Source organism: Dermacentor silvarum, chromosome 1 (assembly GCF_013339745.2).
Source record: "Dermacentor silvarum isolate Dsil-2018 chromosome 1, BIME_Dsil_1.4, whole genome shotgun sequence".
In the NCBI taxonomy this organism is placed as follows: Eukaryota; Metazoa; Arthropoda; class Arachnida; order Ixodida; family Ixodidae; genus Dermacentor; species Dermacentor silvarum.
Genome location: NC_051154.1, coordinates 412,307,617 through 412,335,202, shown reverse-complemented (window position 1 = coordinate 412,335,202; position 27,586 = coordinate 412,307,617). Strand labels below are relative to the sequence as shown.

The 27,586-nt window shown below is 45.2% G+C and overlaps 1 protein-coding gene across 1 annotated transcript in view; it reads left to right on the top strand.

Annotated features, from left to right (window-relative positions):
* Positions 1 to 26,372, top strand: part of LOC119447252 (cytochrome P450 4V2) — a 249,406-nt gene extending 223,034 nt beyond the window's left edge. The window contains exons 10-11 of the mRNA XM_037711486.2: positions 16,854 to 17,033; positions 25,004 to 26,372. Coding sequence (XP_037567414.1) covers positions 16,854 to 17,033; positions 25,004 to 25,173 — 350 coding nt within the window. The 3' untranslated portion in view covers positions 25,174 to 26,372. The remainder of the gene's footprint in view (positions 1 to 16,853; positions 17,034 to 25,003) is intronic.
* Positions 26,373 to 27,586: the final 1,214 nt, after the last annotated feature.

Below are 27,586 nucleotides of genomic sequence, written 5' to 3'. Positions count from 1 at the left end.
GAATAATTTCGAAACACCAATTAGCGATTTAATGAGTTATCCAATTATTTATTTCGAGAATTAACTGGGTAGTCTTTTTGTGTCACAGATATAGTCACAGAGGGCCACGCAGATGTTCCTGTAGCTAAAGCCCATTGAAGAAGCCCCGAAGGAGAGGATATTTTCAGTAGTTAGTGAAATACCCAATTTACGGAATGAAAATTCGAATTTCTTCCTCTCATTCCTAAAGCGATGACAAAATAATAGAAAGTGGTCAATGTTTTCGGGTTCCTGGCAGGTGGGACACAGAGGGGACGGTGCCAGACCGGACCTGTGTAGGTAAAAATTTAGTGGTGGGATTCGGCAGCGTAATTTTGTTATGGAGATCCCTAATTTACGTGTGGGGCACCATTTATTGTCCCACGAAAAGGACAAATGATTGAATTCCGACATTTGGATTTTCAGTTTTGTAGAATCTTGTAATAGGGAAAATTTTCTATACCTAGCCGCAGTGACATAAGCCGAACTAGGCATGACAGACATAACTGGTCCATCAAGAGATATCCGCGCAAGTGTGTCAGCCATTTCATTTAAAAATATACCACGATGGCCTGGAACCCATACCAATTGTACCAGACTTAAGTTAGGAGGGGTTAACAATTTAAATGTATTGGTTACAGTAGTGTCTGCAGATGAAGTCGGCGATGTACATACTGACAGTGAATCAGTCACTATAACCACTGCTGAGTAAATTGAAGGAAGTTTCCGCAGAGCTAAGATAATCGCTGCTAGTTTAGCCAAAAATATGGGTGTGAAATCCGGAAGGCGTACTGCATAAGACCAGAATAGTGATTCGGAGAAAATACCCACACCCGCTTTCTCTTCATTCATTGACGCGTCAGTCGCGATCACGTGATCTATTCCTAGTTGCGTTAAATGATCTTGTAACATGCCGTTTAAGTATGTAGTGGGCAGGAGTTTGGCATTCGATGGAAATATATCGTCAAATTCAATCATTATATTAGGTAAGGGTTTGTCTGAGCAAGCGATCTCACATATATTAACATTTAATGGATCGAGCTCAGCTTGTACAAACAAAACTTGAGGTCGAAGTAGGCGGGACCAATGCTCTTCAAAAAATGCCCTCATTTCCCTAATAAATACAAATTGTGATCTTCTCAAAGAAGATGCATAAATGTTTAAATATGTTTTTACCGTTAGAATGCGGAATCTGCAGGGAAGTGTAGGCAGTCGTGCTTCTTGATATAAAACATTGTTGGCTACAAATTTTGGCAAACCGAGACAATTCCGAATTGCCTCCCGCTCTAGAAGAACCAGGGAGTTAATTTTGTACGCTGGCCCACCAGAGAATAGCACGCATCCAAATTCCAATATCGGACGAACATACATACGATAAATCATCATTAAAGTGTCTCTGCGTAGCCCTGAGCGATGTCGGCCAAGTTTGCTTATCATGCCAACCGCGCGTGTCGCCCTAGATTTAGCATGATCGATGTGATTTCGCCAGCTCATGTTTGTGTCGTATATTACACCGAAATATTTGATAAAGTCAACTTGCGGAATAATTTCGTGATGATATTGGAGAGAGATATTAATTGGTACATTCAATGGAAACACAATCACAGCGCTTTTGTTAACATTGAGCGACATTCGAATATTCGCAAACCAGGCTTCAAGTGTTCCCAAGTATGACTGTAGTGTACTCTGTAATGAGTGAATATCACTCGCAGACGCAAAGAATGCTATGTCATCTGCATAGACATATACTTGTACACTACCGCACAATGGGATTGAACTTAGTAAAATGTTAAACAAAATAGGAGAAAGGACAGATCCCTGGGGAACTCCTCTTGTTTGACTATATTTTTGTGTCACCAAGCCACGCTGAGAACAATAAAATTTTCTATCCTTTAAAAATTCATGTATCCAATTGATAATATATCGAGGGAAATCCATGCTATTTAAAACGTTTAGGAGTATGACATGTTCTACACTATCGTAGGCTTTAGCTAAATCAAGGGTCACTAAAGCTGCATACTGCCGCCTGTGCCGTGCCAGCTTAATGCGTTCCTCTAAATCGACATGGGCGCACCATATCGAACATCCGGGTCTAAATCCAATCTGACATGGGCTCAATAATGTATTATCCGTTAAAAATTTCGTAATACGAATGTGTAATACCCTTTCTATTAATTTCACAACATTTGATGTTAATGCGATTGGTCTGATATTATCTGGGTCCAATCCTGCTCCTTGGTTTTTGAGCAGGGGGATTATTTTTGCGAGTTTCCAGTCAGGAGGAATCCATGCGTTCATGAGGGAGTAGTTAACGATATTGGAGAGGTCTCGTGGGGAGAGGTCAAACAATATTTTTAACATGCCTGATGTAATGCGATCTGGACCTGGAGCTGTGCCAGGGAGCAGCCGAATAACGTGCTGAAGTTCTTCCATTGATACCTCTATAAAGTCATCCCCTGATAGAACCCCTACGAAGTTTACTTGCACCTGAGTTGTAAAACGCTCTTCTAAGGCTTTTGCGATCTTATTTAATGATTCTAATAATTCTTCTGGTGGCAAAACCACTGAATCAGTATTTATGGGCACTGGAAAGGCCTTAGGAGAGCGAAGAAACCTAAATAATGCTTTTTTATTATCACTTTTCAATAAAAAGTTGTACCGTTTTTCATCATAATTATCTTTCGCAAAGGAAACTGTTCTTTTAAACGTAGAAGCAGCATATTTATAATTACACCAATTAGTAGGGCACTGATTGGAAATACGTTTCTTCCATGCAGCTTTTCTGCGTCGATAATCTCGTGCGCAATTACTATTCCACCATGGACAATCAATGCGCTCTTTTGTTGATGGTACTACAAATTCTGATTTTTTAATAGTACCCTTCAAAATTGCACTAAGACTCATCGCTTTAATATCTGTTTCCATATCTGTTCTAGAAGACAAGGTTGACTGTAAATTGTTTTTAAATTTTGAATAGTCCACGAAAGTATGCGTATGTTTATTTAAAGAAATGAGGGGGTTGTTAATTTCAATGACAATCGGGTGGTGGTCACTACTAGTGGCGGCATCCACCACTGGGCCTGCTGTTCTATATTCTGCTCACTTCCTCTTTTTCCTCGTTCGCCCCCTAGCGCCCGGTGTCCGAGCGCCCGAGCCCCAGTGCATGTCTTCATCTTTACAATATATATATATATATATATATATATTGTCACGCGCTAAGGCAAGCGCAAGCAACAGTACCAGCAGCCAGACACGAAGAATGCCAGACACGAAGGGAGACGGTTCTCCAGCTGGCGCGGGATCTTCAACTTCGTCGTCTTCTCCGTTCTTGCTGGGCACCCAATGATGATTGTTGGCTGGCTCAAAACACCAGGTGGCATTATTCCCCCTCCCAATGAAGCATCGACTCGATGCTCAAACAGAAGACGTACATGAAAAGTACACAAATGAGGTAAGACGCACAAAAAAATGTAAACGTGCTAGCCCAGATACGGACATGCACACTAGGCAAAAAATGCGTTTTGTGGTCGGGAAAAACAATTCGCTTCGGAGTTCTTCGGAGGACGATGCGACTACAGCAAAAAGTTTGTTCAACAGTACGCTATGTGAACATCACCGTGTAAAATACGGCTTGAGGCGGACGACATGTACAATCTCTGCACGGGGTAATCGGCGCTTGGACGATGGCAGGTCTCCGTCAGGAATCACTTCATAGTTCACGTCGCTAACACGCCTTAGCACTGTGTACGGTCCGAAGTACTTGCTCAGGAGTTTCTCGCTGAGGCCTCGCCGTCTAATGGGGGTCCAAACCCAAACTTGGTCGCCGGGCTCATAGGTAACTTGTCGATGGTGGAGATTGTACCTTATTGCATCTGTAGACTGCTGCTGTCTTATGTGCACACGGGCCAGTTGACGTGCTTCCTCGGCGCGCTGAATGTACTCCTCGACGTCGGGAGCTAACTGGTCGAGCTCATCGATGTCGTCATACGGAATCATGGCGTCGAGAATAGTTTGGACATCTCGACCATAAACGAGACGAAACGGCGTGAATCGTGTAGTTTCCTGCGTGGCAGTGTTGTACGCAAACGTTACGTACGGCAGGATGTCGTCCCACGTTTTGTGTTGCACATCCACGTACATAGATATCATGTCTGCCAGTGTTTTGTTTAGTCTTTCTGTCAAGCCGTTAGTCTGAGGGTGGTATGCAGTGGCCTTTCGATGACTCGTATAACTCAACTTGAAGATGTCGTCCAGGAGCTTCGCCGTAAATGCGGTCCCTCGGTCAGTGATGATGAATGACGGTGCGCCATGCCGAAGCACAATGTGATGCATAAAAAACTGGGCAACCTCAGATGCTGTCCCGCGTGGTAGTGCCTTCGTCTCAGCATAACGCGTCAAGTAATCAGTTGCGACAATGATCCACTTATTGCCGGAGGAAGACAAGGGAAAAGGGCCAAGAAGGTCCATTCCAACTTGATCAAACGGCGTACGCGGAGGGTCGATGGGTTGTAGAAGGCCTGCAGGCTTGAAGGGGGGTGACTTGCGGCGCTGGCATTCACGACATCCTTTCACGTAGCGTTTGACGCAAGCAGTCAGTCTAGGCCAGTAGTACAGCTTAGAGCACTGCACGGGCTCGGGCTTACCCAAAAGCCCGGGCCCGGCCCGGCCCGTGGGCCGGGCCGGGCCGGGTAGAGGAGTTTTTTCACGGGCTCGGGCCGGGCTCGGGCACGGCGTGTGCTTTTTCACCCGGGCCCGGGCCGGGCTCGGGTTTTTTGACGCGGGCCCGGGCCGGGCTCGGGCTTTCTGCGAGTTATTCTCGGGCTTCCCAACTCTGAAAAACATGTATTTTTTGGTCTCGGGCCGGGTTCGGGCCGGGTTCGAGTCGGGCTCGGGCCGGGCTCGGGCTTAAGGTAAAGGGGTGGCGGGCCGGGCCGGGCGGGTAACGTAGATTATTTCCGGGCCCGGGCCGGGCCCGGGTCTCGCCATAAAAGTTTTGATCGGGCTCGGGCGGGCCGCCTAATGTAAGAACGGGCCCGGGCCGGGCCCGGGCCGCAAAAATCGGCCCGTGCAGTGCTCTAGTACAGCTTTCGTACCCTGTCCAGAGTCCTTGAGTAGCCCAAGTGACCAGATGTCGGCTCGTCGTGGCAGGCTAATAGAATGTCGTCGCGAAGGGCTTGAGGCACTACTAGAAGATGTGGTTTGTCGCCGGCACCTGTGTTTCTTTTGTATAAGATGCCCTCTCGTAGGCAAAACGACGACAACCGTCGCGAAATCGAGCGAGGAATGGACGCGATGCCGCCTTCTAAGTGATAGATGATGGGCCTTAACTCAGTGTCCGATCGCTGTTTAGCGAGCAGATCCGGCCCGCTGAGGGCTCCCAGGAAGGCGCTGTCATCCTCCTCGTCAGGATTCTCAGATTCAACAGGTGCTCGTGATAGCGTGTCAGCATCTTCATGTTTTCTGCCTGACTTGTATACGATGGTGATGTTAAATTCCTGGAGTCGTAGACTCCAACGCGCTAATCGTCCAGAAGGGTCTCGAAGGTTGGCCAACCAGCATAAAGCGTGATGATCAGTCACAACTTTAAATGGCCGCCCGTAGAGATACGGCCTAAACTTTGTAGTAGCCCAAATGACCGCGAGGCACTCCTTCTCTGTGGTGGAATAATTGGACTCGGCGCGTGACAGAGTGCGGCTCGCGTAGGCTATAACTCATTGAGTCCCGTCTTGCCTTTGCACCAGGATAGCTCCGAGACCGATATTGCTGGCGTCAGTGCGTACTTCTGTGTCGGCGTCCTCATCGAAATGACCAAGCACGGGAGGAGAAGACAATCGACGTTGTAGCTCCGCAAAGGCGGTCTGTTGTTCATCAGTCCAGAGGAATGGCACGTCGTCACGCGTAAGGCGAAATAGCGGCTCTGCAATCTTCGAAAAATTTTCAATGAAGCGTCGATAATATGCGCACAAGCCCAAAAATCGTCTGACACTTTTCTTGTCTGTTGGAGCTGGAAAGGCAGCTACGGCAGCAGTCTTCTCGGGATCGGGCCGAACACCTGCCGCGCTCACGACGTGTCCGAGAAACTTCAGTTCCTCGTAACCAAAATGGCATTTCTCTGGCTTGAGGGTAAGGCCAGCCGATCGAATGGCTTCGAGGACATTCCGAAGGCGTCGAAGGTGCTCGTCAAAAGATTCCGAAAAGACAACGACATCATCGAGATAGACGAGGCAGCTTTTCCATTTGAGGTCAGCGAGAACGGTATCCATCATTCGCTGGAATGTGGCTGGAGCGGAACAGAGGCCGAAAGGGAGTACTCGAAATTCGTAAAGGCCGTCCGGAGTAACAAAGGCAGTTTTTTCGCGGTCCCGCTCATCCACTTCAATTTGCCAGTAGCCACTTTTCAGATCGATAGAGCAGAAATACTTTGCACGCCTCAGCCTGTCCAGAGAATCGTCGACACGAGGCAACGGGTACACGTCTTTCTTTGTGACGTTGTTTAGCTTCCGGTAGTCAACACAAAACCGAAGCGTGCCATCTTTCTTTTTAACAAGCACGACTGGCGATGACCAGGGGCTGCATGAAGGCTGTATTACGCCGTCTTGAAGCATTTCCTTCACCTGCGTTTGAAGGCATGTCGTTCGGTTTGGGAGACACGATAAGGCTGTTGCCGTATGGGGTGCGCGGCGTCATAGGTGATGATACGGTGTTTCGTAATCGCCGTTTGACGTATCTTCGACGACCGTGCAAAGCAAGAGTGAAACTCGAGTAACAGCTCGCGCAAGGGTTGTTTGTTGTCTTCAGGAAGCGTTGGACTAATGTCGACGTTGCGTAAAGGTGCTTCAGCAGTGTCAATTGCCTCGGAAACAAAACATTCAGTGACATCGGCGATTGGGTCGGCGTAGGCGATGACAGTACCGGGGAAAAGGTGGCGGTGTTCGTAGCTGAAGTTCGTGACAAGAACGTCAGAGTGGCCATCATGAAGATCAATAAGGCTTCTTGCTACGCAAACACCTTGAGAAAGCAGGAGCGAGTGATTGCTTTCTGCGACCGCTTCACCGTGTAAGAGCCTGTCACATGCCACTTGAACCACGACACTTGCACGCGGTGGTAACGTGACAGCGTCGTCGGTAACACGAAGAGGTGCTCGAGGGTGGATGGTGTTGGTCGTCGCTGCGGCGCTCTTTGTCGAGAAAGTGACGAGGCGTTGGCGAATGTCGATGATAGCTCCGTGCTCCCTGAGAAAGTCCATGCCGATGATTAGGTCTCGAGAACACTGAGGGAGAATGCTCAAGCTGGCAACAAATGTAGAGCCGCGAATCTCTATTCGTGCCGTGCACATGCCGAGTGGTGTGACAATGTGCCCGCCAGCTGTACGAACTGGCGTTCGATTCCAAGGCGTCGTCACTTTCTTTAGAAGGGTGGCCAGGTTTTCGCTGATTATTGAATAATCCGCTCCAGTGTCCACTAAAGCAGTCAATTCACGACCGTCGAGCAATACAGGAATGTCCAAGGAAATTTTTCTTCCGTAATCAGCAGGTACTGTCGTCGTCGATGTATCGTCGATCCGCGTACGCGTCAGCAGGGGTCCTTGAGCACGTCCAGACTGAGCGGCCTCGCCCCCGAAGGCCGCTGTGGTTAGTTTTCCCGGCGCGGGCTGGGCGACCGACCCTGCACCACGCTGGAATATGTACGGCGAGTCGGAGAAAACCGCCGCGGCGAAGGGGAGCGTGATTGGTGTCGAGCTGATGAGGATCCGCGCTGCTGGGCAACGTATTCTTCAATTGCAGGGGGACGCTGGCCGAACCTAGGTCGCGGCGAGTTTGTTGGGAATCCGCGTAGTCCGAGCTCTCGATATGAGCACTGTCGGTAGACATGCCCAGCTTCGCCACAGTGAAAGCAAAGGGGACGGCGATCAGGTGCCCGCCACACGTCTGATTTTCTTGGGGCCTCCTGTCGGTTGTCGTGGTAATACGAGGCCGCTTGGTCGGGCGCTAGTATGGCCGGGGACGCGGTGCGAAACGGGGAGGAAGGTGGTGCAGGTTGCCGCAAAGCTTGCGAATATGACATACGGGGGCTGTTAGTTCTTACCGGTTGAGCTTCCGTGTTGAAGGGTGGTTCTCTTAGCGCATGCTGGACTTCGTCACGGACAACGCTGGACAAAGAGCTGAGCGTCGGCTGTGAAGGTACCGACAGTTTCTGGAGTTCTTCGCGGGTGACGGAACGGATGAGCTCTCGGAAGAAATCGACGTGGCCCCCGAGAGCTCCGAAGAAGTCCGTAGGTGAGGCAGCGTTCACTTGGCGTTCGTATGATGTTGCCCGCTGCCGAAGAGTCTGTACCATGGTGACGGCCTCGGAAAGAAATTCTGACACAGTCTTGGGAGGACTGCGTACGAGACCACCGAACAGCTGCTCTTTCACTCCGCGCATCAGGTACCGCACCTTCTTTTCTTCTGACATGCTGGGGTCGGCTCGTCGAAAGAGACGCGTCATGTCCTCGACATACATTGCGACACCTTCGTTCGGCATTTGAATACGGGACTGGAGATCACGCTCAGCTCGTTCTCGGCGATCAGGGCTCGCATAGGTCTCAAAAAGACGGCGTTTGAATTCTTCCCATGAAGTTAGGGTATCTGCACGGTTCTCATACCAAACACGTGCGCCATCGTTAAGGCTGAAATATCCGTTTTTCAGTTTGTCTACATCGTCCCACTTGTTGAACGCGGCAACACGTTCATAGTGCACCAGCCAATCTTCAACATCCTCATGCATGGCACCGTGGAAGGGATTCGGTGTTCGCGGATTGAGTAGCGTACAATGAATCGGCGTAGTACCTTCCATACCGGTTGGGGTGGTCGGAGCTGCCATTGTCTCTGGGAGGAGTCCAAACTCAGGGGCTTGTCCACGGATCCTTCTGCTGGCGTGGTGTACAGGCGTAACCACCGGTACGGGACTGGAGCTCCTGCTGTTCGGAGGGGTTTGGTGCATAGATTAGATTACCCAGCACCTCCACCAGTTTGTCACGCGCTAAGGCAAGCGCAAGCAACAGTACCAGCAGCCAGACACGAAGAATGCCAGACACGAAGGGAGACGGTTCTCCAGCTGGCGCGGGATCTTCGACTTCGTCGTCTTCTCCGTTCTTGCTGGGCACCCAATGATGATTGTTGGCTGGCTCAAAACACCAGGTGGCAATATATATATATATATATATATATATATATATATATATGTATGTATATACAGGGTGTTATCGCGAGCACTTTCAAATTTTATTTAAGGTTGCCTGTGGCAGATAGCCCCATTCTAGTTAATGAGCTATCTACTCGAAGAGGCGGACATTTCTTGCACAAAAAAATTGAAATTCATAATCGACTAATTGAGAAAAATTCACTAATTAAGTTTTAACTAATTACCTGATGGCCCATATTGCAATTTACACATTGTAGCCGTGGAGGCGGATCCACTTGGAATTAATTCTCAGGATGAAACCAGTTTCTAGATAATAATTCCTGAACTTTGCGAAGAAATGCATCGGCGTTCACGGTAATTTTGTGCTTCAATGCATAAAGCGACGTTTTGTTAACAACCTAACGCCAAGAAGAACGCCAATGCATTTCTCCGCGAAGTTCGGGAATTAATATCTCGAAACTGGGGTCATCTCGAGAATTCATTCCAAGTGGATCCACCTTGCGAACTTCATAGCTACAATTTGTAAAATGCAATATGGGCCATCAGGTAATTAGTTAAAAACCTAATTAGTGAATTTTGGTAATTATTCGATTATGCATTTCAATTTCTTGTGCAAGTAATGTCCGCCTCTTCGAGTAGACCAGCTCATGGACTAAAATTGTGCTATCTGCCACAGACAGCCTTTAAGAAGTTTTGAAAGTGTTCGCTGAAACACCCTGTCTATATACCATCTGCTGACAATTTCCTATTTCTAGCTTTATGGCGAAAACAGTTATATCGACACTTCAAACCAATTGTCGCGGTTGTCCATCAAGGCCAAGGATGGCGGCTTGATGGGTAATATTTCGAACGCGCTCAATATTCGGGTTAGTTGTAGGTCACGTAATCAAACGCGAATGGGAAGGAGAGCGCGCGTTTTCTCCTCTAGCCCTGCCGTGGCTGTGAATGACTGTGCGCGTCTGACACTTATGGGGTCCGCGTGCCATAGCTAATTGTTGGTAATCATTGGTGGGTGCAATGATAAAGGGCGACCAGGGCTGGCTGCTAACTTCATGCGCTCTGTCTTCCTTGCCGGGCTGTCTTTCTGCGCCCCTAGTGTTGCAGAGTTAAGAGACAGAGGTCATCGCAGATCAGTCACAGAGGCCGTCAGTAGTGGAAATAAAAATAGCCAGATAATGATGATGACTCTAATTTTCAGAGTTGCAGTGAATCGCGCGGCTGTACGAACGGCTCGCCTCCGCTGCCGGCGTTCTTCGCAATGCTTGCGTTGTGAAAGCGAGTGCTCGAGGTCATCCAGTGAGGTATATACAGGCTTACATGGTCCGTGCTTACTCTGTCCACTATGCTTACTATTTTAATTTTAGGTGAATGTTTACTATCATTTATATGGCCACTATAACTAATGTATAGACTCGTGTAGGGCCACACTTTTCTGTACCGATTTTGAGGAGCCTTTTATGGGACCGGGCCATTTTACCTCATTTTTCCTACTACGGGTATGAAATCCGCCGCAAACCTCCGCGATCGCCTCCTCTCGACATCCCGTATAGCGACGCGCGAAAGTACGCTGCGCGCGACAATTCTCTGTTGAGCCCGATCAGAAACAGCGCACGAAACGTGATTGCTTCTCGGTTGGATGTCTTTTTTTTTAATACTGGCTGTCAAGTTGGGGGTGCGGCCCTTACACGGGTGTGATCCTTACACGGACTTACACGGTAAGAATCTTCCTTCGTGTAATTGTCGTCTACTTCGCTATCACTAATACAGCTTCGCCTTCCCGGCCAAACTGTACTGTTTGTAATTTTTTTAGTACTTTGAGTCTGAGTATAAGCGCTGCTGCGCATGACTTCTAGACTTCTATTTCTTCTGATTTTGAGTGAATCCGGCTTGGCATCATTTCGGTTACTGAGTGAATTCAATATACATGGTGTTTAAGCAAACAGTTTCCAAAATTTTTAGAGGTGGCCTGTGGCATATAGTACAAGTCTAGTTCGTGGGCTCGTCTACGTGAAGAGGCGGGCATTACTTGCACAAAAAATTGAAATGCGTGATCGACTAATTAACAAAATAACCAATTAAGTTTTTAGCTAATTACCTTACGGCCCATGTTGCAATTTACAAATTCTAACGATGGAGTGCGGATCCACTTTTAATTAAATCTCAGACTGACACCAGTGTCGAGATATTAATTCTCTAACTTTGCGGAGAAATACATTGGCGTGTCAGTCACTTTCTCAACAAAACGTCGTTTTATGCATTAAGGCACAAAAGTATGAAAAGAACAAATTATGAGATTTTACGTGCCAAAACCACGATCTGATGATGAGGCACGTCATAGTTAAGGACTCTGGAATAATTTAGACTCTCTGGCGTTCTTTAACGTGAGCCTAAATTTAAGTATACGGGTGTTCTAGCATTTCGCCCCATTGAAATGCAGCCGCCGTGGCCGTAATTTGATCCCGCGACCTCATGCGACTAAACAACCACGGCGGGTAAGCGCAAAAGTAACTGGTACGCCAATGCATTTCTCCGCAATGTTCGGGAATTAATATCTAGAAACTGGTGCCGTCCTGAGAATTAGTTCCTAGTGCATCCGCCTTGCGAATTCCACGGCTAGAATTTGTAAATTGCCACACGGGCCATAAGTTAATATGTTAAATACCTAATTGGTGATTTTTTTAATTAGTCGATTATGCATATCAATTTTTTGTGCAAGTAACGTCTACCTCTCCGAGTAGACCAGCTCATGAACTAGAATTGTGCTATCTGCCACAGGCAACCTTTAAAAATTTTTTGAAAGTGTTTGCTGAAAAACCCCGTATTTATCGTTTCTGCATGCAAGAGGCAATGTTTCCATCCCTAATGCGTAAAGCAAATAACTAGAAGAGATTTTTTTTCTTTTATTTTGTCACCAGTCGTTTGCATTGCCTACTGCGAAAAGAATCAATATTGAGACACTTATCAGTCACGTGCTTTTCAGGCGCCGTTGATAGAAGACTCTGCGGAAGTGGTCACTGAAATCTGCAGTTTTTTTTTTCACGGTCAAAAAAAGCACGCAATTATTGTAATTTGAAGTGAGGTGAACATACATACACATATTCATTCTCTAGGTATAAGCTATCAATTTAGTTGGCTACCTCCTTCTGTTTAAAAATATAATAACCTTTGTCCTGCGTATATGTTAAAATATATTGCGTCTGTGCATGGTGTTCTCAGCCGAAATAAAAAAACGATGTTGAAGTGAGGAAACACGGATAAGGTAGCCGCCGCTGGTGCTTCTAATGCGCTTGTCCTCCTATTGTCAGGATTTGCCGAAATAAAGCAAAAGTATAAATTAAAAGCCGTGCACGTCCGCGCCAACAATGGTGCCGTAAGCTCGCAGCCCCAAAAAAAGTGGAGATGGGGAGGCAACGCAAGAAAATCCTGAAATTATATGAGTAACAGAGCTCCGGTAATGACATTTTAGGGGCGGGGGGAAGGGGGGTAGGCTACGGATCTCAGGGGGGGGGGGGCTCATCCCCCCCGGGAAAATTCCGGAGGGCGCTTGAGCCACGGAGCCCCCCCCCCCCCCGTAGTCGGCGCCTATGGCAGATAGCACAATTCTAATCCGTGATCTAGACTACTCGATGAGGCGGCCATTACTTCCACAAGAAATCAAAACGCATAATTGAATTTTTAACCTAATTATCCTCATTATTTTAATGAATTACATTACAGCACATATTTCAATCTACGAATTATAGCCGGTGAGTTCGCAAGGCGTATCCACTTGGAACGAATTGTCAGGACTCAAGCAGTTTGGAGATATTAGTTTTCAAAGTGTTCGACGAAATGCATTGGCGTTCCAGTTAACTTTTTTGAAGAAAACGCTGCTTTATGCATTGAAGCACAAAGTAACTGGAACACCAATGCATTTCGTCGGACATTTAGAGAATTGCGGAATATCTCGAAACTAGCGCAGCCCAGAAAATTCGTTCGAAGCGGATACACCTTGGAAACTCACTAGCTACAGTTTCTAGATTAAAATATGTGCCGTAAAATAATTAGAAAGTTAATTAGCGTAATTATGTTATGTATTAGGCATTTGGATTTCTCTTGGAAGTAATGGCCACCTCATCTAGTAGTTTAGATCATGGATTAGAACTGTGCTATCTGCCAAAGGCATTTTTTTAAATATTTTGTGTGGCTAAAATCAAACACCCTGTATATCTATAGACTATGCCCAGTTTCAATGCACAGCATACAAAAAAGACTGTAGAAACTCCACTGGAGTTGTCTAAATACGCATAAGCATACTCCCCAAATTTAAGTTGGCCTAACCTCACACATCAGTTAGCCTACCCGCGAATTTCAAGTCGGCGCACCCCAAGTTCTAGATGGCCCTATGCCAAATTTCAAGTTGGCCCAACCCCAAAATTAGGTTGATGACCCCCAAATTTCAGTTGCCCCACCCCCAGATTTCAAGTTGGTCCATCCCCAAATTTTAGTTGCCTCCCCGCGAATTTCAAGTTGGCACACCCATCAATTTCAGTTTACCCACCCCTACTAAAGCTTCCCCCTTGCATTTTCTAAGGAGCCCTATGTATCCCCCTATGGGTATTCTCTTTTTTTTTTCTTTTTTTCTTTAAATTGTTTTTTTGCTCTTATAAAGCAACCAAGCATGAATGTTATAACGATGAACTTCGCAAATTAGGCATTTTGTAGACATACAAGGCTTTTCGCTTCACGGGGCTTGGGTACTCGCCAAAGAGTGGTTACGCATTAAAATATAGTATCTCAAGACTCTGCCAGTTAGCAACTTCGAAAGGATACTCCCGGCTTATAAAATGCGCACTTACGGCAATTGGCCGTCAGATTCCTGCTGAAGTGAATTCTGTGGTTCTACGTACCAAAACAACAATTTCATTATGAGACAGGCCTGTAGTGCGAGACTCCGAATTATTTTGACCACCAGGGGATCTTTAACGTGGCCCCAATGAACGAGACACGGGCATTTTTGCATTTCGCCCCCATGGAAATGCGGCCGCCGCGGCCGGGATTCGATCGCGCGAGCTCGTGCGATCCCTCCTGCAGTTGAACAATTTTATTACTGGCCCAAATACCGTTATAACGCTATAATCGCGTAAATACGCATGTTATTAGAAAAACATGCCCTCTCGACGATGCTAAAAACATTTCTTTGAAATATGTATTTTATTTATTTATTCATTTCTTTTTGCCGCGCATTAATCTTACGTTGGTGCATTGTATTGAAGTTCCGCAGATGGCGGAGACAACAGTATATAAAATACCTGTACATGATATAATTCTTTTATAATGTAGGAACATTCTAAAAAAGTGTAAAGCCTCATTGCTTTTTCATAAATACATCTGTAGTAAAGTGTTATGAAATGCGCTGGACGTTAAACAACGTTCAGGTACTGAACAGTTTGTCAGCGATAATTGCGCACCTTGCTCAGCGGATTGTGAGCGTAGGTGAGTTTGCACTTTCTTAGCGTTTAGCATTCAAAAATAATTTTTTTAAAGCTAACCATGGTATTGGTGTCCTCGCTGAGCTACTTCCATGTGGCGAAGGCGAAAGGGCGTGGAAGTTGGTGGCTGCAGTATAAATTTCAGTTTTCAGCGCAAATAGAAAACGGATAGGCAACATACTCGTACCATGTTGTTGCTGTATCTTTAGTCAATTTCAAAAAAAAGAAGAGAAAAACGTCGTGCGTACAGGCGACAGCAAAATGTCGGTATATATATACACTGCAACTAAACGGTACCCGCAAACAGTTCAATTAGACAAAAGCAGACGACTGCTTGCACGACCCTACCTCCCCCCCTCCCTGGAGCCTTGCGCGCCTCCCCTCCACTTTCTCATCTTGCGTGCGCGACATTGAACCGCGATCGCCGGCTGCCTACAGCATACGGCTCACACATACAGCATGCGGCGAGCAGTGCTAATTTTAGCGCCCTTGGACTTTCTACGGAACCTCACGGCGACGTCGACGGCTGAAATGTGCATTTAATGTCCATATAACTGTTATCCCAATAAAAGCAAGTAACACTTATTCACAATGCAAGCGGTGACCCCAGTTGTCGATCGTCAAAATTTGATACACGCGTCAAATGTGTCGGCTATTTAAACATGACTCAACATGAAATGAAGTACATTCCAGCGTAATTGCTGGTTCTCGCGTGCATTCTAGAATAAACAATACTATTCGCGTCATGCATGCAATCTGATCACGCAAGGTTCGGCGATAATCAGTGATAACATTCGACAAGCTTCTGATACCGAAAGGCACGTCTTGCACTGACCGGATACCTGACCGGATCCCTCTAGTGCCCGGACTTGCACACGGAGCTCTCTCAGTCTGGGTCCGGTCACTTAGCGGACCATTGTAAACGATGCCACTGCGCACCAACATTTAACAGCACAGGTGTTCTAGGCAAGTATAAGGATGACAGGTGCCGTCTTATTCTTGAAGTTTTATCCATTAAAAAGCAAACGATAAATGTGTCAGCACAGCTTCTATCGCTGTATCAATGAAAGAACGCGATTACCTGTATGAAAACCTGTCTGCCATGCATATCTGATAAGTGGCTTCAATGATGCGCTACAATTCATGTTCCACCGTCTGTTGGCGCGTGATCAGTGAATGTATATGTATTCGGCACTGGGTTCGTTCCCCTACGTATGTGCTCATTCTTGTACAATTCCCCAGAATAGACGTGTGGATGTGACACACGAGGTACGAAGCCGTAAGTGTATTTAGATAGCTGCCGGTCTTCCTGTGTGCATACAACGCTTCTCAACATTCTTTCTCGTTAATTCTGTTAACTGCGATATACTGTCACACTAAGGACACAAAATAAAAGAAACTGACACACACGCGCGAAATCTTTCAACTCTTTATTATTCGCTAGCATTTGTCCTTTGTGTAACAGTGCTGTAGACACGCCGATGTCATACAACTAGCCTCATTGAACTCAAATCGCCTTCGCAGTCAAAAGTTGCGCGGAATATCGTCTGGTAAGGTGTAAGCATTCTTAAAAATAAAGCAGGTCACAGGCCAAGGTCAAAATAAAAATAAAATGACGTTTCGGAATCCGTACGGATCCCTTGTTAGCAATGGAATGTCGGCTAAAAGGTTCTTAAATAGCGTTGAGCACATGACGCAAAGTTTGGGAGTACACGTGGTTCAGATTATCTTTTGATTGTGTTATTTGTCGTTTGACTTATTAGTCATTCGGGATTGAGCCAAGGGGTGGATCCCTAAACGTCATTTTGTTTTTATTTTGACCTCGGTAAGTGACCTGCTTTGACCTAGGTCAGTGACCTAACATCGCCACCGTCATCCTGACACCAACAGCTACAGTCTGTACTCGGGTGATCCGCTACTGCGGCTACCTTGGCAATTCAGACAAGCACTGCGTCATTTAGATTTGGACATTGCACTGTATTTGTGGGTTTCTTAGAAATTTTCATGTAAAGTTCAATAGGTACATTTTAAAGGTTGTGCGAGTGACATCGACGCTATTCAGTCGTTTTTTGATATTGAAGTAAAACAAAATGAAGGAAATTGAAATGAAACAAAAATTCAACATCGAATGGTATTTCCACTTAACAGAGTACTTGACAGTGACTGTTTGGTGTTTTTTAGGGGAGTACACCGTCCCCGAAAACAGTGACATCGACATCATCGTATACGCCCTGCACAGAGATCCGACTGTCTTTCCCGATCCGGAAGCTTTCAACCCAGAAAGATTTTTACCAGAAAACGTGGCGAATAGACATCCATATGCCTACATACCATTCTCAGCTGGTCCTAGGAACTGCATAGGTAAGTGCTGGACTTTCAGGCTCGGGTTGGTGCGACAGCACAAGGTCTTTGAATTATGAGTGTTTTTGTGTTTTTGTCCTGCTGCCTAAATTTTAGGTTTCTCGTATTGCAGCCATTATGGCGAACAATGGTATTGGTCCAGTAGTATAAGAATGACGTATATTGTCTCTGCTCGTCTTGCTTGCAACGTGTTTGGCTTCAATTGTACCATTTAGCTAAAGTGCTGAAAATATTTCAAGCCCGCACCAATGGCCCATCTCGGCATAATCGCTCACCGCGCCTAGGCAACCTGAGATATGAATGAAACCATGCCGCCGAGTTCAACGTTGCTATTGAAACCACTCTTAAACTTGATCATTTCATAAGTAACGTAATATATTTTGAAAGTGCAGAATTGAATTCTGTAATGTGCTTAACCCGCACAGAACAGTAATAGCGCGTATAGACTATTTTACGGAAGCGTTTAGGTGCCGCCATCTTGGGCTGTTAACGCTGCTATTTTCTGTCTTTAACGACGAAGTGTACTTTACTGTTTGTGTAACAGCCCAAGTTGGCGGCGCCCATGAATCCAATATAAAATCGTCTATAGAAGGTGTTTCTGTGGAGACTATGTAATGTATAAAAATAGTTTTTTTGAAAAATTTGCCAGTCACTGTCGCGTGTCACGTGTCATGACGTGACACGCGACACGCCAGAACGTCATACATGAGCATCTCGGAATCAATTTCACTTCCAATTATCACGCGACCATGATACGTGATGCCATACATTGTCACCTGTCCTTCAAAACTCTACCTAATTCCACCTTAATCCACCCTGCTCTAATTTGTGCCAACGTTATTCTACGATAATCCACTTAATTCCACGTTCATTCATTCTAATCCACCTTGCCCTAATTTGTACCAAGCTTAATCCACCGTCCACTAATTTGTAGCAAAGTTAATTCACCTTAGTCTACTTTTATATACCTTAATCCACTTTAATTCACCTTCATTAACTTTATTTCACCTTCATTCCCTTTACTCGACCTTAAGTCACCTTACTCTAACTTGTTCTAACTTTAATTCGCTTCATTGTCATTCGCCTTAACCATTTTAATTCATTTTATTTACTCATACTTGCCACTATTTAACATTGTTATACCACTATCTTCAGTGCTACTACTGACGTCATACAAGACGCTGATGACGTCACATGACTTCATGATGATTTTGGTACCAGTCGTTGCCTACAACGCCGGCTATTCTACCTCATGGGACATATAATGCTTTCGCATTAATAAAACGGGTCATGCCGTCAGCGGTGGCGACCAGGAGGTGAGGGGTGATTTGGGGTAATTGGTCGCTATGCAGCAAAAAAAATGATAACTTTTAAACTTTTAGTGCCAGCGGGTTCATCGCTGGGTAATTGAAGCTCTGGGTTATTGTAACTGGGTAATTGAAGCCAGCTCCTATTATACAGATTAGTGACTACAAAACGTAAACATGTTATCCCCGCTAGTTGTTCTTGAGCAGTATCTACGACCTGAGATTAGAGACGTGCAAAATGAGCAAAAAAATCGCTTCGAGCATCGACTATAGAGATGGAGATTGACGAAAGGAAGAAACATTTGGATAACGAAAACAACCGCAGGCTTGAAAGGGAGAGTTGCATGTGAGGTGTGCCACGTATGAAACAAATGGCCTATAAAAGCGGCTATCTCAACCGGGTTCGCACTCGCGAATAACTAGCATTCAAATTCAGGGTATCGTAGAGCATGGAAGCGAGAAAGTTCTGTGTGCTTTCAGAGCTAGGAACTGCTATTGGTGAGCCTCGTACATCGAGAGCTGTCACTGGGTTTCAACCCATTACCGCAATAACGCTAACATAGCAGTACACTTCAAGTTCCACGCGAAGAGAGGCTCAGCATTGCAGACAGTAAAGATAACCCGTCTCACGAGCACTGATGTATGCGAAGAGTGCTTCGTGGAAACACGTAGAGAAAAAGAAAGGCGCTATCCTCGCACGCAAGGTTCTGCCGCAACCACTCTGAGACCGTTATTTCTTTTCTGGGGTTTTACGTGCCAAAACCAGTTATGATTATGAGGCACGTCGCAGTGGAGGGCTCCGGATTAATTTTGACCACCTGGGGTTCTTTAACTTGCACTAGAACGCAAGCACACGGGCGTTTTTGCATTTCGCTGATCGTTCAAAGATGACTAAAGCACCATTGCAGTGCACGTGTTTCTTGACCTTGATAGGTGATACTGATCTCTACACTCCTTCCATGTTTACCATTGTGCTGGAAACCGTAAAAAGCTCTGTCGAATCTTACACTCGAACATGCAGTCTGCTATGAATAAGGCTGTCGAATTAAGCAATTCTGGGGTGGCTTTGCGCACTCATTCGATGTGGTTCCACTGTTTAACACGGTATCACTGCGACACCAATGTTATCTGTATTTCAGGATAAAACGCTTTCTTTAAAAATAAAGCTGGAGCGGGGCATTGTGCTACTGCAGACGTAAATAAAGTTTATCATGCGTCGTTTGATCACATCATGGTCTAAGTAACAATAACTTCGAGGTGCTTACAGTCAGGCCGCCTGGCCTTCTCTGTGGTGTACCACCCCCTTCAAGAAAATATTCCAGCCTTCGTCGATCACTTTGAAAACGAAATAAATTTTTTTCTGAAAATTTTGTGCCTTACATATGGAACGACTTCAACATAGACATGGGAAGTGCAGTGAATTGAAATATGTGGTTTAACGTGCAAAAAACACGATTTGATTATAAGGCACGCCGTAGTGGCAGGGACTCTGGATAAATTTTGACCACCAGTGGTTCTTTAACGTGCCCCCAATGCACGGGACACGGGCGTTCTCGCATTTCGCCCCCATCTCAATGCGGCCGCTGCAGCCGGGATTTCATCTTGTGACCTCGTGTCAACAGCGCAACATCACAGCCGCTAAACCACCGCGGTGGCTAGATGGGAACTGCTAGCTCACCGTAGCAACAAATGTTCAGCACGTTTCAAACTGGGAACTTTTTAAATATTATGTCTTTCGCAATGTCATCTCTTTTGTATTTCGTTTCAACGTCGACCTCTCTGCCTTTCCTATCAATAAAATCTATGTAATAATTTCAACTAATGATTACAATTTTTGTTATTCTGATCCTATTACGGTGTCCAATATCAACAATTCACCTGTTTACCTATTCGTTCTGAAACAACGTGGTCACAAAACTACTAAAGTGCGCCGGCTATTCATTTCACATATGAACTTCGACTTCATTACGCAGCTCATTGCTTCAGTAGACTAAAGTTCTGCGTACGCATCTTTTACAGCTGATGAAATGTATCGCCAATTTCTTTGTTTTTTTCCTTCCGATTTACGATGACTGCGTTTCCATCACTGACACTAAAACATTTAAGATGGCAAATAACCCTTCGGTGACTGCTCGTCTCATGCGTCTAGTAAAAGAGGAAGAGGCTACGAGTACTTGTTAAATTCATTTTGGTAAACGAACATAATTTTTAACTAGATTACGCGACTCACTTAATAGCGAAATAAGGTTAACAAGGAAAGCTAATTACAGTAATTTGTTTCATAGACCTTTTTCGCTAACCCAATAAATAAGTGGGGATGCCTGAAAGTGGCACTAAGCAAGAACGCCAAATTCTGAAGCTATTAAAAGTTTTAATATAGACGGCAGTGAAATGACAGGCTCAAACATAGGAATTGCCATCAATAACTTAATTACTGAGCTTGGTGATCCACATTCTCGTAATTGTTAAATGTTTATGTGACCGAATACCAGAATTCCCGTTTCCCAAACCAACAGATTAGTGTGAGTTCCATTAAATTTGCAAAAGCTTACACGAGATACAACTATTTATTTAAGAGAAACTGCCCACCTCTGACAGGAGGCCTTAGGTAGGAGTGGGTGATACAATGAAAAAACACAGTAATAATAATAAGAATGATAGCTGGGCGAAAGCAGGGCGCCAATTCAAGGACGAGAAAACGAGTTTGATTAGGCTCTGGGTACTTATGCAAAAAGTAACTAAGCGTGTGCTTGATTCAGCAAAGACGGTAAATGTGTCCGACATGTCTGGTACTTGGAGGTCGTTAACCTGTGCGGTCCTCCCTTTTGCTTCGAGTCACTTCGTTAACCATGATGTTCGAGCACACCAATTTGTGGTCCCATATTGAATCCAACACGTGATTGTCAGAAACACGGCGGAGCATGTAACAAGGAAAAGATCCAAGGTCGATGCCGCGGCATTTTGGATGCGGGTGAGCTCCTTAACTAGTTGAGTTGGCTTGTGGAAAACCACAATATTAACGAAAGATTTAGCTGCATTTGATCGCGAAAATGTTTATCTCGCACAACTGAAGGGACATTAAAATCGCCCTAACCTTATGTTACAAGAGTAACCGTGGAAGCCACAAAGAAGGCGCAAGTTCGTTAAGCTTATGAAAAAATGTTTCGTCAGTGCTTGGGGGTTGCTTAAAATGCTTCCTTAAAAATGGTTGCTACTCCACCACCTTTAGAGTTCCTATACTTGAGGTAGATCCAGTAATCCTGAGGCGTGATCTCGTCGTCACAAATATTGGTGTGCAGCCTGGTTTCTGTAATTGTTTACAGATGTGGCTGGTATGTTATTACAAAACTGTCTAAATCGTCATTTTTACCTTAATAATACGAGCATTAGGATTTATCAATCGGAAAAGTTTGTGATAGTTATCAAGGTAAATACACCTGATAGCGAAGCTTCCATAGAAGCCCATACGTTCAAAACATGGTGGTTCATCGGCGGTTCATGGGGTTTAGAGCGATCTGTGTGAAGATGGAATATTTCCGGCGGAAGAAAAAATAATGTGACGCAATATCCGTTAAAAACAGAAGTGACGTCATTTTGTTCTCAAAGGCGCGAAATTTGTTTTCGGGGGCCTGCCATTAGAGCTGTATATTCAAATGCCCCGTCATTCGACGTGATGGGCATTTCGAGCTTCCAGCGTGGAAAGCGATGCAGGAAAAGTTCAGCCATACGGGTGTCGAAACTGCACCCTTTGCGCTAAACATACTTTGTTTGGAGGCCGACGAACGCTTTGGGCGTAGAGTGCTCGTTCTTTCGTTGGACGCCAAGCCCGTCGGCCAGCGCTGTCCCACGAAAACAACTAAAGTGAACAGTTATCTGGCGGTCGCAACTCACTACTTTTGACGGAACAGATTAAGAAACAATGAAACTACACGCGTCATCAAATTCAGACAAACGTCGACAAGCAAAGCAACACAACATGTGAGGAGACGTGTTGTAACAGGTGAACTTTACGAATGCCCCTTTCTACCCACTTCAAGAGCTGCATTGTATTGCAAGTGATAGCGGCGTCAACGCCTGCGCTATCGGTGGGTGCTCTTAAGGTTGGCTCAGAAAAGGTATTTATTGATAATGATCAAGTAAAATAGTTTTTATTTTCTCGCCATGCGTATTTACAATTGATTAGGAATTTTATTTTCGTTGAACGCCGTCTCATTGACTGCGGCCAATCTGACGATGGAATGGCTGGAAAAGCGTGCGCTCGCTTCCTTCAGTCCCAGGCCAAGAGTTTTTCTGCGCTATGTGGACGACTGTTTCTGCGTGATTCGGTGCAGCGCTTTGACTTCGTTCACTGCGCACCTAAACAGTCAGGAAAAGGCCATCCAATTCACAGTAGAAACGGAGGTCGACAATAGTCTCCCATTTTTGGACGTGCTTGTCAGCAGATGCGAGGGAGCGCTTTCCTTTAGCGTATACCGAAAGGAAACTCACACTGGCCGCTACCTAAACTTTCATTCCGTTCATCCGGACGCTCACAAAAGGTCGGTTGTTGCCTCCCTGTTCAACCGTGCGAACCGCATTTGCACCGAAGCAGAAGGTCGTACCACAGACTTGGACCGCGTGCGTGGCGATCTCTCGGCTAGTGGCTATCCCACTTCGTTTTTGAATGCTGTGGAACACCGCCTATCTGATTCCGTCCGACCGGCTAATCCCCGACCAAGAAAACGTGCTGCCATACCCTACGTTCCTGGGATAAGCGAGGCCTTGTCTCGTGTGCTGCGCACTTATGACGTTGAGGTTGCACACGTGCCTGTGTGTAAGCTAAGGCACGCACTCGTGGGCGGTAAGGACAAGCTTCCGAGAGAATCGTTTCCTGGCGTAGTCTACAAGATATCCTGCGCAAATTGCGACTACGCGTACATCGGTGAATCGGGCAACTTCAAAAAGAGACTGCGGCAGCTTCAGAGTGATGTCGAAAAGAAACGAATAGTTTCGAATGCCCTTGCCGAACGTACGGATGCAACAGGCCACAAGATTGACTGGGAAAAGTCAAGAATTATCGGCCAAGAAAGAAACTTGAAATCACGTCTCTATCTAGAGTCGCTGGAGATACAAAAAACACGTCACACGCTCAATCGAAGTGAGGGAACCCTCCCCCAGTCGTACACGCGCTGTTTGCGTCACGTGCTCAAGAGTACATAAGCTGCAACGAATTTTCCTTCACCCCATTGTGAACAAGGCTTCTGTAGCGAAGCCGAAACGTCTTTTACTCAGTTTTTGTTAGTTTTGTAGCTTTTATTTTGGTCGGTGTCTGTCGCTTTGTTGCTTAATATCTAGTATTGTGTATTCTTATTCCTATATCTTTTTCTGATGAACCATTATTTTCTGTTTCGTATGTTTTTGTTTAACGGCTGGACATGCACGTCGAGGTCAAGCCCTACCTTGAATATGGTGTCCGGGCGTCTGTCAAGCTGCAGACCGCAGCTTTTAGCCCTGTCAACCACCAAATTTGTTTAGGAAATAAAAGAATTTGAATTTGAATTTTGCAGCATGGCCCAATAATTAAAGCCTCAAGATACTGGTGCGGCTCTCGGCTCCGCATCATGAATTCGTGCTCGCGTTTCGGCGCCAACAAAAGTTGCGGGGTATGAGAAAAAAGCACGCAAAATGCTTGTCGAAATGATCGTTCGCAGTTTAACATAACACCTATTTTTATAAATCTGCACTTTAATGGCACCCAAAGAAATTTGTTCCTATCTTTCCTCATTTCTTTATTTCCTTTTGCTCATATAAATGCAAAACTACGCTGTGTCATTTAGGGTAACGCACTGACCAGTCCGGCTCAAAGTGCACCAATGCACTGATGAAATATTGTATTCCTACATTTTTTTGTTCAAATAAATAAATAAATAAAGTTTTGTCGAGGTATGCATCGGCCAACTGGACGGTGTATAAATGATATTGCGATAGCACTCCACGTCTTTAGGAATGGGACCAGCTCATGTTTACCTCGTCACTACAACTGTTGCACGTGTGAGACAACTAACGAGCAGGATTATGCTACAAAGAAGCAGGGATACCGTGACGCGTGAAGTGACGGAGTCTTTCTACGTTAGAAAAGTCTGTGAGAGGAGCATCAGCCAGCTTTCGCTTTGCACAAAATAGTTGCACATACTCAGTGCACGATTATGACGATGTGTTGTGAACTCGTTCATTGTATCTTATGCGCATGTTTAGGGTTTGTGCTTAGAGAGCAGTCGGAGCACACAACCGTTGCAATGTGTACTTGTATCTTCTTAGTCCTTATCTTATTTTGCGCCTAAACTGCATTCTAGTTTTTGTTATAGTGGCTGGCAGAGTGACTACTGTTCCTAGCGAAAACGCAGAATGCTTATGCCGTTCACAAACAATTGATGATTTGGTTGCTGACGTTACAGAACGTATTCAAGTTACACAAACGTAAGCACAGTTTGTCATATTTGTTTGGTTTACTTCGTACACATGAATATTTGACAACACATTTACGGTATAGCTACGACACACGTAAATGTCCCATGAAATATATCGGCTTTCTGCTGCTACAGCCCCATAAAATATTATTACGCAACGCTTTCAACTGCTTTTTGTACAGCTAATTTCCTTATAATTGTTGTTTCTTTTTTACAGGACAACGATACGCGTACATGGAACTGAAGATAATCGTCGCTACAATTCTTCGACGCTTCTGTCTGAAAGCGTTGGATCATCGTGATCGCCTGATAATGAAATGCGAACTCGTACTGCGACCTGAGAACGGGTTGAGGATTGCTTTTACGCCACGACAAAATCATGTGTAAACCACACCAGCTACCGGAATTCTCTTCCTAGTGGAGTCTGGTGGACTGTGTTCCGTTTGGTTTGCTCACTAGTTGACTGTCCATAATTATTAGGCACTGTCTGTGGTCTCTATATGACGCAACTGATTTTACCCGAAATAAGTTTTGCAGTTCTTGGGCTTCGCTGCATGCTTCTTGACGATTTCTCAATGTTTCAGCCATCAACAGTGACTCGTTTTAGCATTACATAAGGCTTGTTACATGGTAGAATATACAACATAACGTTGGTCATACTTGCTCGAAAGTGGCAGATCACTAATAACACTTTACAAAGCAGCGTTTCACTCTTAGCCGTAAGGAAAGTATAACTTTGTGCAACTACCTTCGTGTTTCTCGGAGTTTTATTGCCAAATATCTGTGCGCATTCATCGAACGCGGAGGCTTTCTTGCTTTGAACAAAATACGCTCCAAGACATCCCGAATGTTGTATTTGCCCCAAATGCATGAATTGTACTAAGGTGCGAAAATGACTTACTTAGTGATATGCGCCCCCATGTCCGTGTAGTTCTCCACTTTACTCCCTCGACCCGTGTAGTGTAACCAGCTAATAATAAATAGCTGCATAATAATGTTTGCCTTCTACTGCTAGAGTATGCATCTGTAGTTTGTGGCAGAACGTCTAAATCTAATCGTGATCTCATTGAGCGCACGCAGTTTAATTTTATATCGATTTTCAAACACTGTCTTTGTCCCACTGGTGACCATAGTTTAACCATCTTCAACTTGTACTTCTAAAACCAAGGCGTATTAAGTCAGATGTAGTGGTGCTCTTCGAGGTGGCTCATGACACTATGCATTCCCCAAAACTGCTTGATCATGGATAATTTTGCGCACCACAGTAATTATTGTCCTATGGCTTGACTTTTAAGAACATGCAATATGTATTCCGCCGAATATTGTCATATTTTAGAGTTAACTTCCTTTATTCTGTACAAGTGTACGAAATCACGTTCAATGATTAACTTGCTTTCACGCCCGCCTTCTCGTTTATTTCTTTATCCTGTTTTTTTCCTCTACCTCAAGTTGTTTTGTCCATGAATTTTGTCCTTCCTGGACGTTGTCTTTTGGGTATGAGTTTTTAAATAAACCAGTACAAAGCCATCATGGCAGTTTCCCTGTACTACAATAAACGTGTTGTTGTCGTCATCGTCGTCGTCGATGTCAATGAGCGACGCCGCATCTGTCTCTGTTGCAGTTGTTTTTAAGGAGAGCAGTGTTTTGTTCGATGCGCGAGAGCAAACACCAAGTGTTTCGTCTGAGCGCATGAAGTATGGAAGCTCCTGCTTCCCGTTGCCATCCGATTCATCTGCAACGAGTGTGAGTGTGGTGACCATTCAGATAGACCTAAAACGACCAAATATCGGCCAGCGACGGGGTAGCGCCGACCACCTCGCAGCGTCCTGTTTTCGGAGATGTGATCACCGCAGTAGTAATTGAGCCCCCTCGCTTCTCTGCTGTTGCTTGACAACTTCGAGCGTTCCTGACGACCATGTGACCAGTGTGCGGGAGGAAAGCCATGGTGTACATCTGGAAAATACAGGCTGACGAATTTGCTCTACTAGGAACTGTTGACGTCGAGCTTGCACGCCAGCGTGCTGTCTGACTGTGCATTGCCTGCGTCGCCTATAAACCACGTTCTGCCTGCTTCATTTGCTCCACGCCAAGTTTTCTAACTTGGCGTGGAGCAAAACTAGTCTGCTACGGATGCACGATTCTTTTCGTAAATGTTTAAAAAAAGCACAGAAAGCATTTTTATCTCCAGTTTTTATTTTACGATCGAACAGTGTTTCCATGTCAAGGCTCTATATAAAACGTCTACTGTTGCGCTACCTGTGCAGCTTCCAAACGTTGGAGCAGTTGCCTGCAAATGCATCATGACGAATCTTATCCCTCGTTTCATGTCCCTGCCGATGAAAAACAATTTCAATGCGTTCACGCTCTCTCCATGAGGCAAAAAACTGCCTATTTAAAACATTCGAAGGACTTCTACGCAAAAGCTGTATCACGCAAGTGTCCGGAATATCAATGACTATGACTAGACATCCTAATTTGTACTGTCAGATTGTTTGCGCGGTTTGAGGACCAGAACTAGTTAACTTCGTTGCAATTTACTTTCATCCCTTTCTGTATTAGTTTCATGAAACAATTCGACAATTGCACGGCTGATAGTAAATGGATCATGTTCAAAAATATTATTCGTGAGCTCACAGATTAATTTGTTTCGTCACCCATATTATCATGCAATACTAAAGGGGCCTGGTTCAATTCACACCTCAAAAGGCTTTCCAACCGGAAAAAGGCGCCTATACCAACATGCGAAAAAACAGTGCTTCGGTTCCGAAGTGGGATGTTCAAAAGCACGGGAACAACGCCG